The 13,229-nt window shown below is 37.0% G+C and overlaps 2 protein-coding genes across 2 annotated transcripts in view; one reads left to right on the forward strand and one right to left on the reverse strand.

Moving 5' to 3' along the window:
- Positions 1-279: 279 nt before the first annotated feature.
- On the reverse strand, positions 280-2,953 carry LOC149178069 (disease resistance protein UNI-like). Its single transcript, XM_089421966.1, has 2 exons — positions 1,541-2,953; positions 280-1,407 (listed from the first exon to the last, which is right to left on the reverse strand). The coding sequence occupies exons 1-2, from the start codon at positions 2,951-2,953 to the stop codon at positions 280-282; spliced, it is 2,541 nt and encodes an 846-aa protein (XP_089278092.1).
- A 6,272-nt stretch (positions 2,954-9,225) lies between these two features.
- LOC149178070 (uncharacterized) overlaps positions 9,226-13,229 on the forward strand; it is a 106,412-nt gene continuing 102,408 nt past the window's right edge. The window contains exon 1 of the mRNA XM_089421967.1: positions 9,226-9,502. Coding sequence (XP_089278093.1) covers positions 9,226-9,502 — 277 coding nt within the window. The remainder of the gene's footprint in view (positions 9,503-13,229) is intronic.

Below are 13,229 nucleotides of genomic sequence, written 5' to 3' on the forward strand. Positions count from 1 at the left end.
TTATATTCCATTAAATTAAATTTTTTTAATTTATGTTATTTAAAAATTGAAAAAAAAAACATTAAAACATATTCAACATATTTCATACGAACATATGGAACGTATTTCATAATTCATACGAACATATGGAACGTATTTCATAAAAGGAAAAAAATGAAATTCAAAGTAACATTTAAATAATTATTTTTTCCTCAATAAAACTGTAACAGTCAAATAATATTTAAGAATATTCTCTTACAGCATTATCACCATGTACTCAAATAATATTCTCCTAAAGCATTAGTACCATTCTTTAAATAATGGTTGCAGTTTCAGTCTTGCAGCTTCGTCCTCCCAAATTAGAGCGGACCACCATTCTTCTTTCCCCTTAATTTCTTTCAAGTTACATAATCTTTCTATTCCTATTGGTAATCTCTTAAGCAACGGGCAGTGCACTATCCTCAGCGTCTTTAACATTGGAAAACTGGCCGATGCACTATCACCACCAATCTCCAAAACAGGCAGCTCCCTTAGTTCAGCGCACCACCACAACCGTAGCTCCTCCAAATTTGGCAACTTGCGAACGTAACTGGGCAAACTTCTCCCCGGATACTCAACTAAACACAAGCTTCGCAAGTCGTTCATATTTTGGAGAGGAGGGAGAATATCTACCATCGCTGCATCCTCCACCACATCATCCTCCGGAGCATCATCTCTCCTTGCATTTGCATCCTGGACATACACCAACCTTAATTTTCTCATCTTCTTCAACCACCCACAATCACAATCACTCAATATATGAGGTTTTACTGCTATACTTAGTTCCAACAGATTTGACAGATTTTTTAAATCTTGACTATTGCTAATTACCCAACCAGGCCTCCACCTTGGCAAACACAATTTGGTCAATGAAGTGAGTCCAAAGATACCCCGTGGAATCACCATTGATCTGTCTTCATCAAAAACCGATGTATCAAAATTCAAATGTTTTAAGCTTTGAAGATCTCCTATCTTGTCTGGCAAAGAAACCAGGGATTCACAAAACTGAAGATTCAAAAACTGAAGACGAGAAAGAGTGCATATGCTTTCAGGCAATTCCTTGAGAAGATAGCAGCCAGTCAAATTGAGAAACTGAAGCTCTCCAAGTTGCCCCACCGATGTCGGTAATGATTCTATTAAGGTGCAAGATAGATCCAGAACCTTGAGAGACGTGATGTTTGAAAATGATGCTGCTGGAACCTTTGTCAATTTATTGCAGTTGGCTAACACCAAACACAGGAGTTCTGTACTGCATTCCAAATCCGTGGGGAGCTCTTCAATATCATTGTCACTAACAGATAATCTTTTGCAATTCCTAATCACTTCTCCACGGGGGAAATTGCTGGAGATGTTGAGCTGATTCAAATACCCAATCTTCATCCTTTTCGCCTATGTAAATTGTCGTATCACGCAGAACGTCATGAACCCTTATCACCTCTCTCTCCGCATAAAGCGAACTACTGCCGGATATTGGTATCGATATTCGCTTCAGACCGACATATTCGATCAAGCACCTGCTTACCAGTGTATCTATGTACTGACGCCCAGCATCTAATAACTGAGTCATTCCTCTCCGGATGACGAATCCTTCGGCACTCCACATTTCCAGGAGGGTCTCCACCTCGATTTCTGCATCCTCTGGAAACGCAGCACAATATAGAAAACAACTCTTCAGATGATTTGGCCAATCATTATAGCTCATTCTTAAGTGTTGATAGAGCTGTGAGTCGATGGTGCTGTGAGTGTCCCGGAAGGTAGGATCTACATTTCTCATGAATTCTAAAGCATTGCGCCACTTACTTGGATCCGTTTCCGAACACAGTGCTGCAGCAACTACATTTAAAGCCAGGGGCAAACCTTCGCATTCTCTGGCAATTTCTTTGGCAGTAGTTTCTATCTCAGGAGCAACCCCATTTGCGAAAGCTTTTCTGCTGAATAACTCCCACCCTAGCTCTGGGGACAGGGGTTCCATCCTCAAGGAGTAATTTTCCGCCATTGTTTTAATAACATCGCTGCTGCGACTGGATATGAGGACTTTGCTGCCATACCCAAATTTGATGCCTACTTTACTCAGATCCATTGTACTCCATAAGTCATCCAAGATCAGAAGAAATCTCCTTTTTCCTAGAGAGGCGGACAAGTTCATCTTCCTCATCTCAAGAGTAGGACAGTCCTTGAGATCTAAATGCAGTGTGTAGGCAATGGAAAATTGCAACTCTGTAATCTTAGCATCTTCCTCTTCAGATTTATACTTTGAAACTGTATACCAAATGACAAAATCAAATATGCGGTCACTAACCTTCTCCTTGTAATTGTTGTGAATTACTTTGAGCACGGAGGTTTTGCCCACCCCACCCATGCCGTATATGCCAATCACGCGAGCTTGGGAATGAGCTGGTTCTGTAAGCCATGCCTGCAGCTTCACCTGAGCAGATTCAATGGACGACCCTACGATGACGTCCGGTACATCTTGAAGAAGTAGCTCCGGCTGGGACGGCGCAGAGGATACAATGTGCTGGGTATTGGCAGTTACTGAAAAGACATTAACAAACTCTTGAAAGCGTTTATCAAATCTGGTCCTCCAATCTCTAATTTGTGTAAAGAGATTGGGGTTGCAGAGGAGGTAGCATCCAAACCACCGTCTTCGTTGTCGATCGGCACGACTGATGAGTTGTTGGCCCTCGTTGAGGGCGTCGCTCATCCTTCCCAAACACTCTTCTATGGGCACGGGCAGCCTTCTCTGTTGAGCTTGGAATTGTTGATCAATATCGAGCAACATGGAATTCATATAGCCAAAGTCAGAATTGAGAAGCTGAAGGTTTTGATCCAACTCAACAACACCCTTTATCTGTTTAACGACTGCACGAATAGTGGCGCTTGCAATACCCTTTACCACTTCGGTGGCAATACCAGTGGCAATACCAGTGGCCGCCATGAAAGAATGACCAAAGAAAATATTGGGAATATGCGAAAAGCCAAATGAAATGGGAGCTGAACGAAAGCGTATGGCGGCTTGTGAGGGTAGAAGGACACTGAGTCTGAAGAGTGCATGCAAAGGGGATGCAGTAATGGATTGGAAGAATCGGTGATCGGAATACCTATATAAAGAAAAGAAAAGATTAATGCAATAGGCTTGGTCTGAACATGGGTGGGGTTAATGCAATTATTGTAGCCTTCCTATGCACACTCCGCGTTTAGAAAAGATTATTTAGCCGTCCTTCTCACACTCCGCGTTTAGAAAAGATAATTTAGCCGTCCTTCTCACAAGAAAAGATTAATGCAATAGGCTTGGTCTGAACATGGATGGGGTTAATGCAATTATTGTAGCCGTCCTATGCACACTCCGCGTTTAGAAAAGATTATTTAGCCGTCCTTCTCACACTCCGCGTTTAGAAAAGATTAAAAGGGTTAATGCAATTCCTATGCACACTCCGCGTTTAGAAAAGATTATTTAGCCGTCCTTCTCACACTCCGCGTTTAGAAAAGATAATTGGTGTTCAAAGAAGATTAAAAGAGTTACATAATGGAGGGAAAGAAGGGTGATCCTTCACTATGTTACTCAATTCAATATTGTACGCATTTTTCGTTCAACTATTACACGCTTTAGTAAAAATTTATTTGAGTGAGTAGAGTTGCGCATAAAAATTGAATGTGATTGGTATAGGGCTTCACTGAAAGTCTTCACATTTTCCACGCTACCTAAAAGCGAACTCCACTATGCTGAGTGGAGTTATTATAATATAAAATTTGGTTTTCAATGGAAGGAGTGGGAAGTTTCATTGTCCAATGCTAAACAAAATCAAATTTTTAAATATTTCACTTTGGCATAACAAAGATTGAAAGATTTCAGAAAAGCGTCTTAGGGATGCCTAGTATAATTTGTCTGACATAGACAATAAAATAAAAAATATTGATTTTTAAATTAATTTGAAAAACACATAAAAATAAACTATCATGAAAGAAAATATTCATTTAAATAAAATTAAAGAAAAATACTCAATTTTAAATTAAGATATTTTTAAAACACATTTTAATTTGTAAATTTAATTAGGAATATATTTATAAAATTAATAATAGAGTAATATTACCTTATAGTGGAGATTCATAAAACTTATAAAGTCAATAATAGAGTAATAATTAAAATTTAATTAGGAATATATTTATAAAATTAATAATAGAGTAATATTACCTTATAGTGGAGATTCATAAAACTTATAAAGTCAATAATAGAGTAATATTACCATATGCTAGAGATTTATAAAACTCTATGTACAGTCTAATGTTTTAAATATCATTCTAAGTTTGATTTCAGTTTTGAATGTTTTATAGCTTATGATTTTTTACTATCCACGTTGAATTATAAAGTTAATAATTGAGTAATATTACCATATAGTGGAGATTCATAAAACTTATAAAGCCAATAATAGAGTAATATTACCATAGAGATTTATAAAACTCTATGTACATTCTAATGTTTTAAATATCATTCTAAGTTTGATTTCAGTTTTGAATGTTTTATAGCTTATGATTTTTTACTATCCACGTTGAATTTATGGTTTCATATTTTGTTAAAAGAAAATTAAAAAAATGAAAGTTATTAAAATAAAGTAAAGTCTTGGTATTCTTATTTTTAAAATAGATAACAAAATCAGTTTCCAAATTATCATAATTAATTTTTTTATAATGAAATAATATAGTAAAATTTTAGCAAATAAGATTAGTTTATGATTAGAAAATTATGATAAGAAAGTTTATTTAAGATAAGTTGGTTTCTCAAGTTAATATTTCATCTAAATAAACATAATTACATTTAAAATTATAGTTAAAATTGTAAGAAACAATCTTTTATGTTGCTTTGTCAAATTCCCAAAAGCTTTTGATATAGTTACTTTAAATAATCATTAGAAGAGACCTAAAGATATTAGGGTTCATTATTGTCAAATTTAAAAGTAGCTAGAAATAATTAGAAGAAATAAATTGTAAAATAAAGGTAAATAAAGGTTACCATATGTTTCTTTTTCTTTTTTGCATTTATGTAGACATTCTAAAGGATTTCCTAAAGGAAGTAGGGTGCACAAGGACTAATATGACTAATCTATTAAGGCTAGTCATTATTCTCCTTCTTTACATAAATGATATTGTTCTTTTAGCAATGGGTCATCTATCCTTTATTTTCCCATGAGAAATATCTTTATATTCTATATGAGGAATATACATCTTTCAATCTTTAAGGGATTGTTGAAACTCGACAACAAGGCTAGAGGCCATTATGAAAAAGTTTATAACTTGTGAGAATAGAACATGGGTGGGGAGGATAACAATCATTCCTCCCAATCATCTGAGATAAACCCAATTAACAAGGGGCTAACCTAACCTTGAAAATGATCAGTAAATTGTCATGGGCATTCCAATGGATAGTTCATCAAAACATATCAGTTAAATTATCCTAAAAATCTGAAATCTACAACATGAGGGTTTACTTGTCCTTAGATTTCTAGATCTGTTAATTATTGTTTATTGTGTATGAATGCGAATTATAATTATGTGAAAAATAGAGTACATCAAAATAAAACTCATAAAACACAACTTAATGCAAGAAGTAACCAAGGAAAGTCTTTTAAGAGAAAACCTAGCTAGAAGGTGAGGCCACTTTGCTCTCTTTATCTGAATAAAAAATGGATGCAAATACAAAGAAGTGAGGCATGTGGGATGCTATAGTGCATAAATCCTCTTTGTTTTCTCTCTCCATATCCACTCTTGGTTATTATGCTCACCTATGATAGAAAATGCATTGGAATAGAATAAAACCCCTTTTCCTCCCAATGACCTGATTATAGCGCAACCTAATAGCCTACCTGATCCAAATTTATGAAGGAACGAAATGAAATACAGGCATAAACAGAAACACAGAGATACAGTGAAAACAAAACTTTAATTCATTAATAACTAAGTACTGAAAATTGTTTACATGCAGAATGGAAATAAACTAGCTCAAGCAATGGTAGCGTATCTCTGAGAAAAGATGTTGCAACTACATGCCTTCTTAACTGCGTTACAATGAAGCTCGGTGGCCTTTTTATGATTAAGAGACAATGGGAAACCCTAAAAATCTAGAAACCTAACTCTAGGAGATGAAGCGTCAAAAGCTTGTAAACCAGGTTGGGGTTAGTTGGAACGTCAACTTCTTAGGGTTGTAACTTTGGCATACGATATTTGTTTGACTATCATAATACCTTGTTTCAAAGGTCTCTAAGTGGAGGAAAAAAACATAACAACAAATTGGGTTTGCACTTTTTCGGGCTCTCCGTTTTCCAAAAAAAATAAAAATAAAATAAAAATAAAAATAAAATTCTTTTAGGCCCTCAAAATATCTCAAGAAGTTTAGGATACGCAAAACTGTCAAAAATACTAAGTTGCACTACAATTAAGGAAACTGAAAAGAAATGAAAGTGGGGGTCAAAGTGGAATAAGTGGGTAGCCACCAATATCCACCTAGATCAATCCTCCCCTCTTAGGAAGCAATGGTACCCATTGCGTTGAGTACCCCCATGAGATTAGGAAAATTTTGCTGCACTTGGTCCCTGGTGAGCCACTTGCCTTGGTGCATGAGTTTGACAACTTTGACAACCTGATACAGTTGGATCTTCAGCTAGCGAGTGTTCTGGATCTACGTGTCCATGATCTAATCAGTTGTGGCTTACTCCATGTAGTCTGGGCTTAGCTCTATTGGTGTGAGTTGTTCTTCAATGTCTGATGTGTCTAGTAATGGTGAAAAGTATGGACGAATGCGATCCACATTAAAATTAAATTAGTGAAAACAACATTAAGTTTAACCATGCCCATGAAATAGCACCGAGTTTTTACCAAATTTACTAAAAAAAAAATTAAAAAAATAAAAAATATTATTTTATTAAAAAAATGAAAAGGAAAAAATAAAAAATTAATTAATAATTTTGTCGTGGTAACAAATTATTGCAAATTATCTCTATTTTATTACTATTTATAGAGATTAAAAAAACAACCCATCATAAAAATAGTATATAAACATGAAAGGACAATGACTATTCCAATGAAAGTAGTGCAAGCACAACCATTAGTTTCTTTCAATGTTCCATGTATATATAAAGTGAACAGTCACATTCCTATTACAATTCCAGCTCATCTTTCCACAATTAATCTTCCTAATCTGTCGTAAAATAACTATTTTCCTCTTCATTCTATGAAAAAGTGATTTCGAGTTGAAAATTCCAGAGTATGGCTTTCCGGTTCAATGCCATTATTGTAGCCCTCCTTCCCACACTCCGCGTTTAGAAAAGATTATTTAGCCGTCCTTCTCACACTCCGCGTTTAGAAAAGATAATTGGTGTTCAAAGAAGATTAAAAGAGTTACATAATGGAGGGAAAGATGGGTGATCCTTCACTATGTTACGTCAATTTAATATTGTACGCATTTTTCGTTCAACTATTATACGCTTTTGTAAAAGTTGATTTGAGTGAGTGGAGTTGCGCATAAAAATTGAGATTGTGATTGGGATAGGGTCTTTACTGAAAGTCTCCACATTTACCACCATCTGATTATATCTTCCACAATCATGATTGATGGTCGGACGGGACTCAGGGCTACCTAAAAGTGAACTCCACCATGGTGAGTGGAGTTATTATAATATAAAATTTGGTTTTCAATGGAAGGAAGTGGGAAGTTTCGTTGTCCAATGTTAAATAACGAAATTTTAAAAATCAAAATTTAAATATTTCACTTTGGGATAACAATGATTGAAAGATTTCAGGAAAGCGTCTTAGACATCTTTTAAATTAATTCGACAGACACAATAAAATAATTTTATTGGTTTTTAAATTAATTTGAAAAACACATAAAAATAAATTATTAAAATAAAGTAAAGTCTTGGTATTCTTATTTTTAAAATAGATAATAAATTAACTTCTAAATTATAATAATTAATTTTTCTATAATGAAATAATATAGTAAAATTTTAGAAGATAAGATTAGTTTATGATTAGAAAATTATGATAAGAAAGTTTATTTAAGATAAGTTGGTTTCTCAAGTTAATATTTGATCTAAGTAAATATAATTATATTTAAAATTATAGTTAAAGTTGTAAGAAACAATCTTTTATGTTGCTTTGTCAAATTCCCAAAAGCTTTTGATATAGTTATTTGAAATAATCATTAGAAGAGATCCATTCGAGAATAATAAGCAATATTGAATTGGTTGATGTGGAAGTTGAACTCGGGGTTGGATGATCAGGAGGGGAGCGCGAAGAACAGCTAGGGTTGAAAGTTTGCAGACGCTAAGCTCCATGGTAGGGCATGGAGGAGGGAGCTCTACTCCCTCCTACAAGCAGGCTGTTACCAGCCGTGGTAAGAAGCCATTGGAAGAAATCAGAAGTCTTGATGACGAGGGGAAAGAAAGCAGGGAAGAAGAGCAGGAGGGAGACAAACATTGTGAGAATAAAAGCACAAAAGAAAAGGAAGAAACTGACAAGGAAAAGGGAGCAAAAACCAAGGCACAGAAAGGACCTTGTAAGCCCAAATCTGAGGTTACACCCAGGGTAGTCCTGAATGATCCTGCACTGCAGGCACACAGGGACCACATGTGAACTTATGCTATCATTTGTAAATTCATGGGAGTATGGCCCACTGAAAAAGCTTTACAGACATGGATTAAATACCATTGGAAACCAAAAGAGAGCATTGACCTACATCTGGGGTCAAAAGGATTCTTTACAGTGGTCTTCACTAATATTGAAGATAAAGACAGAGTGTTTAAAGGAGGGCCCTACGTCTATGCAGCTGTTGGCCTCTATATGAGGCCGTGGATGATGAACTTTGTCCCGGAGCGGGAGACTTTCACATTAGTTCCAATTTGGGTAAGACTTTACTCCCTTCCTCTTGATTACTGGCAAACAAAATCGTTAACAACCATAGGTAATAAATTAGGACGTTTTGTCAAGGCTTCAGAAGCCACTAGAAGAGGAAAATATACTTCCTTTGCACGAATCTGTGTGGAAATGGATCTCTCCAGAGCTCTACCAGATGAGTTGATCTTGGAAGTTTTTTATGAAGAATGGGTGCAAACAGTAGATTATGAACATATTCCTTTTAGATGTCGCAAATGTCATGAGCATGGACACCTGTTCAGAGATTGCCCTCTCAGTAAAATAGAGAATAAGAGCAGAACTTCCACAATGAAAGATACGGAAAGCTTTCAAAAAGTGAGCCACAGAGGAAAAGGCAGCAAAAGGGGACTTAAGCAACATCAAGCCGAAGGGCCTCAAGTTACGCAGAATAGGTTCCAAGTTCTCGAGGAAGAAGAAGAGATGATAAAAGTAGATCAGGGAATAGAGGAAAGTCCAGAGGACAAGGAGACAGAGGAGGACAAAGACCAACCAAAGAACAATAACATACAGAAAGAGGCTATGATGAGCGATGTAGAACTAGATATGGACCAGGAAATGACCCAAAGTGAGATGGAAATGGAGGATCATGAACTGCAGGAGATTCTAGACAAAGAGCACCTAGATTTGGAAGGGTTCTTGAAACAGGGAACCATGGGAGGGTTAGATTCGTTACCTCAAGAAGAGCTCTCTAGAGTACAGCAGTTGTACTTATGGAAAACCTAGGCTAGTGGGGTGGAAAGGCAAGGTAACACGGCAAATCATGGCAAAGAAGGTGTGAAATCTATAAAAAAATACACCAGGATTAGCACCTCGAGGCCTAGGAAAGAAAAGAGGTAGAAAAAAGCAGAATGAGCTGCTGATGGAGTGTGGAAAGCTAATGATATATTCGGGTAAGATGAAAGACCTAACCATTTACTCTTTCACTAATCTTTAATGATGAAGTTTACTTCTTGGAACATCAGGGGTCTAGGTAGTAAAAGGAAGCAAAGAATACTTAGTAACACAATGAAACAGGAAGCTCCGGATATTATATTTATCCAGGAAAATAAATGTTCTATTCAGAAAATTAAAGAAATTCATAGTAAATGGCTCAGTCGTTTTGAGTTTCTAGAAGTCAAGGCAGAAAATACAACAGGTGGCATTCTTACTCTTTGGAACCCCCTAAAGATTGGTATAATAGATGCCGAAGCTTCCAGAAATTATTTATCAGTGGTCATTCAACCTGTGGGGGATAGGTAGATCTATCTAGTAACGAATGTTTATGGCCCTCAGAGAATGGACGACAAATTGAGATTTATAGATTCTCTTATGGATCTCAGAGAGAGATATGCTAGGATTCCATGGATTATGGGTGGGGACTTCAACATGATCAAATCACTATCGGAGAAAAAAGGGGGCACCAGAGCTCTAACCAAAGATGCCTTAGCTTTTCAATCTTTTATGGACACTATGAAACTGGTTGACATTGATTCAAGTAATGGTCTCTTTACTTGGAACAATAGGAGAGGAGGAGGGTCTCTGGTGGCCTCAAAGTTAGATAGATTTATCATATCAGAGGACCTTATACTCAATGATAATGGAATGGAAGCAAGGATTCTGCCCTTTGGAGGATCTGATCACTGGCCAATTCAACTAGAGATCAGGGGCATTGGTACTCCCAGGAATAGACCTTTTAGATTTGAGAATATCTGGCTCACCCATCTAGATTTTATCAACAAAATTTCAAGTTGGTGGTCTGAAGATCTGCATATTCAGGGTACAAGCATGTTCCTTCTTCACAAAAGACTAAAACATATCAAGCTCAGGCTAAAAGAGTGGAACAAGAAAGAATTTGGCAATATTTTTGAAGGAAAAAAAGTTGTTGAAAACAAACTGCAGATACTCAACCAATCCCTTATCAAGGTTGGCTTTGATAAAGTCAGCAATGATAGAGCCACCAAACTTCAGCACGAGTGGGAGAACTTATGCAAACAAGAGGAAATATTTTGGAGACAAAAATCTAGAGTGTAATGGTTAAAGGAAGGGGAACGAAACACCAGATTTTTCCACAGGTCAACCTTGGCAAACTGGGCTCATAATAGAATCTCCTCGATTAAGGATGAGGAAAGGCAACTACTCAGCACCCATGAAGAAATTGAAGCTATTTTAGTTCAACACTTTCCTGGGATTGCAAAGGAAACCATTCCAAACAGAGAGCCTTTCATTAAGGATCTAACAAGACATATACCAAGACTAGTGTCCAGAGAGGATAATTTCAACCTCAATAGGCTAGTAACTGAAGAGGAAATCAGTGAAGTCCTCAAGGAAATGCAGAATGGTAAAGCACCGGGTCCTGATGGTTTTAATGTGGATTTCTTTAAAGCCTGCTGGAATATTGTTAAACAAGATATTCTGAATGTAGTAGAAGATTCCAGGAGGAATAGAACTATTCTGAAGGCACTCAACACCTCCTTCATTTCACTGATCCCTAAACAAGATAATGCCCTAACTCCTGATAAGTTTAGACCCATAGCATTGTGCAATGTGGTTTACAAGATTATATCCAAGGTTGTAGCTAATAGACTCAAACCTCTTCTCCCCACTCTGGTTTCTGGGGAGCAATCTGGTTATGTGGAAGGTAGACAAATTCTCAATAACATCATTCAAGCACAGGAGGTGGTGCACTCACTGACTAGCAACAGGAAGGCTGGAATGATCATGCAGCTGGACCTAGCTAAAGCCTATGATAAGTTGAACTGGACCTATATCAGGAGGGTTCTTATTGCTTTTGGGTTTGATCATAATTGGGTTAGATGGGTCATGGCTTTGGTAACTTCTTCTAGCTTTTCAATTTTGGTAAATGGCTCTCCCTCCGAGATTTTTATTCCCTCAAGAGGCCTCAGGCAGGGAGATCCACTCTCTCCCTTTCTCTTTATACTCATGATGGAAGGACTTGGTAGATCGATTAAGCAGGCAAAAGCAGAAGGCAAAATCAAGGGTCTTCAACTTTCTGAGAATGGACAGACTTTGACTCATCAACAATTTGTGGATGATACCATGTTGCAAGGAGTTCCTACAGTCAAAGAAGCTTTGGCATACAAACAACTTCTAATTGACTTTGGTTTGGCCACAGGTATGGAGGTTAATATTTTTAAATCTAAAATCTTTTTCTTTAATACCGATATTGCTATTCAAAGGAATATCTCTAGAATTCTAGGCTTTCAAAGAGATTCTCTTCCTTCGAAATATTTGGGAGTCCCTCTTACTGCTAAACCTCTTCATAAGAGTATCTGGGAACCGGTGATTAATAAGATGCAGGATAAAATCAGGAATTGGACCATCAGATCTTTAAACTTGGCTGGTAGGTTGGTGCTTACAAAGGCTGTTCTCCAATCTATCCCAGTTTTCATGCTTTCAGCACTCCCTGCACCAAAAGGAGTCTTACAACAATTCAGAACCATTCAAAGAGACTTCCTCTGGGGTAAGGGGGAGAAAAAAAGGAAATGGGCCTTAGTTGCTTGGGAAAAGATTTGCAAACCCAAAAATCAAGGAGGTCTGGGTTTGGATGATCCAGAGGTTCTAAGCAGGGCTTTAGGAGCTAAGTTATGGTGGAGATGGGTCAAAGAACCAAAGGCCCAATGGGCTAGTATCTGGACAGAAAAATATGCCAGCACTTGGGACAATAACGATCATATAAGGATGTCTGGAAATATAAAGGGCTCACACATCTGGAATAAGGCCTAGGAGAATAGAGGCTTAGTTCAAAAGAATAGCTTCTGGGAAATCAGAGAGGGGGATCTGGCACTTTTTTGGGAAGATAAATGGCAACAAGAACCAATACTGCTAAATGAGGAATTTCTGGACCTCAAGAGAGAGACAGACATCATAGGGTTATCACAGGTCAAAGATTTTTGGGACCAAAACAATAATGCAAGTAAATGGAGAAAGTGGAGGAACATGATTTACAGGGAAGATAACCCCTTGAAAACTAAAGCTGAGGCTCTCATGCGGATACTGGAACAAAGGAAGATTTTAGTGACAGGGGGGCATGACCAATTGAGGTGGGGCAACAATAATGAGGGTACCTTTAATCTTAAGGAGGAAAAACACAAACTCCTCGAGATGGATTCTCTTGCTCCGGATAGAATATGGCAGAATCTATGGAGGCATCAAGGCTAGATGAAGATTAAACTCTTCATGTGGCTTGTTTATCATAAGAGAATTCTGACTTGGGATAACATAAGGAAAAGGGGTGTGCTGGGGCCTTCTAGATGCTAGCTCTGTGAAGCCCAAGAAGAAACTATGGAACACCT

This window comes from Pinus tabuliformis, chromosome 4_1, assembly GCF_031772625.1.
Source record: "Pinus tabuliformis cultivar Carrire ecotype Pingquan chromosome 4_1, CPIR1, whole genome shotgun sequence".
NCBI lineage: Eukaryota > Viridiplantae > Streptophyta > Pinopsida > Pinales > Pinaceae > Pinus > Pinus tabuliformis.

What these genes read in the sequence shown, in the direction of transcription:
- LOC149178069 (XM_089421966.1), bottom strand. Translation starts at nt 2,953, where the DNA reads ATGGCGGCCACTGGTATTGCCACTGGTATTGCCACCGAAGTGGTAAAG. An exon ending in GTCAGTACATAGATACACTG is followed by an intron (nt 1,408 to 1,540) that starts GTAAGCAGGTGC and finishes CAATTTACATAG; the next exon opens with GCGAAAAGGATGAAGATTGG.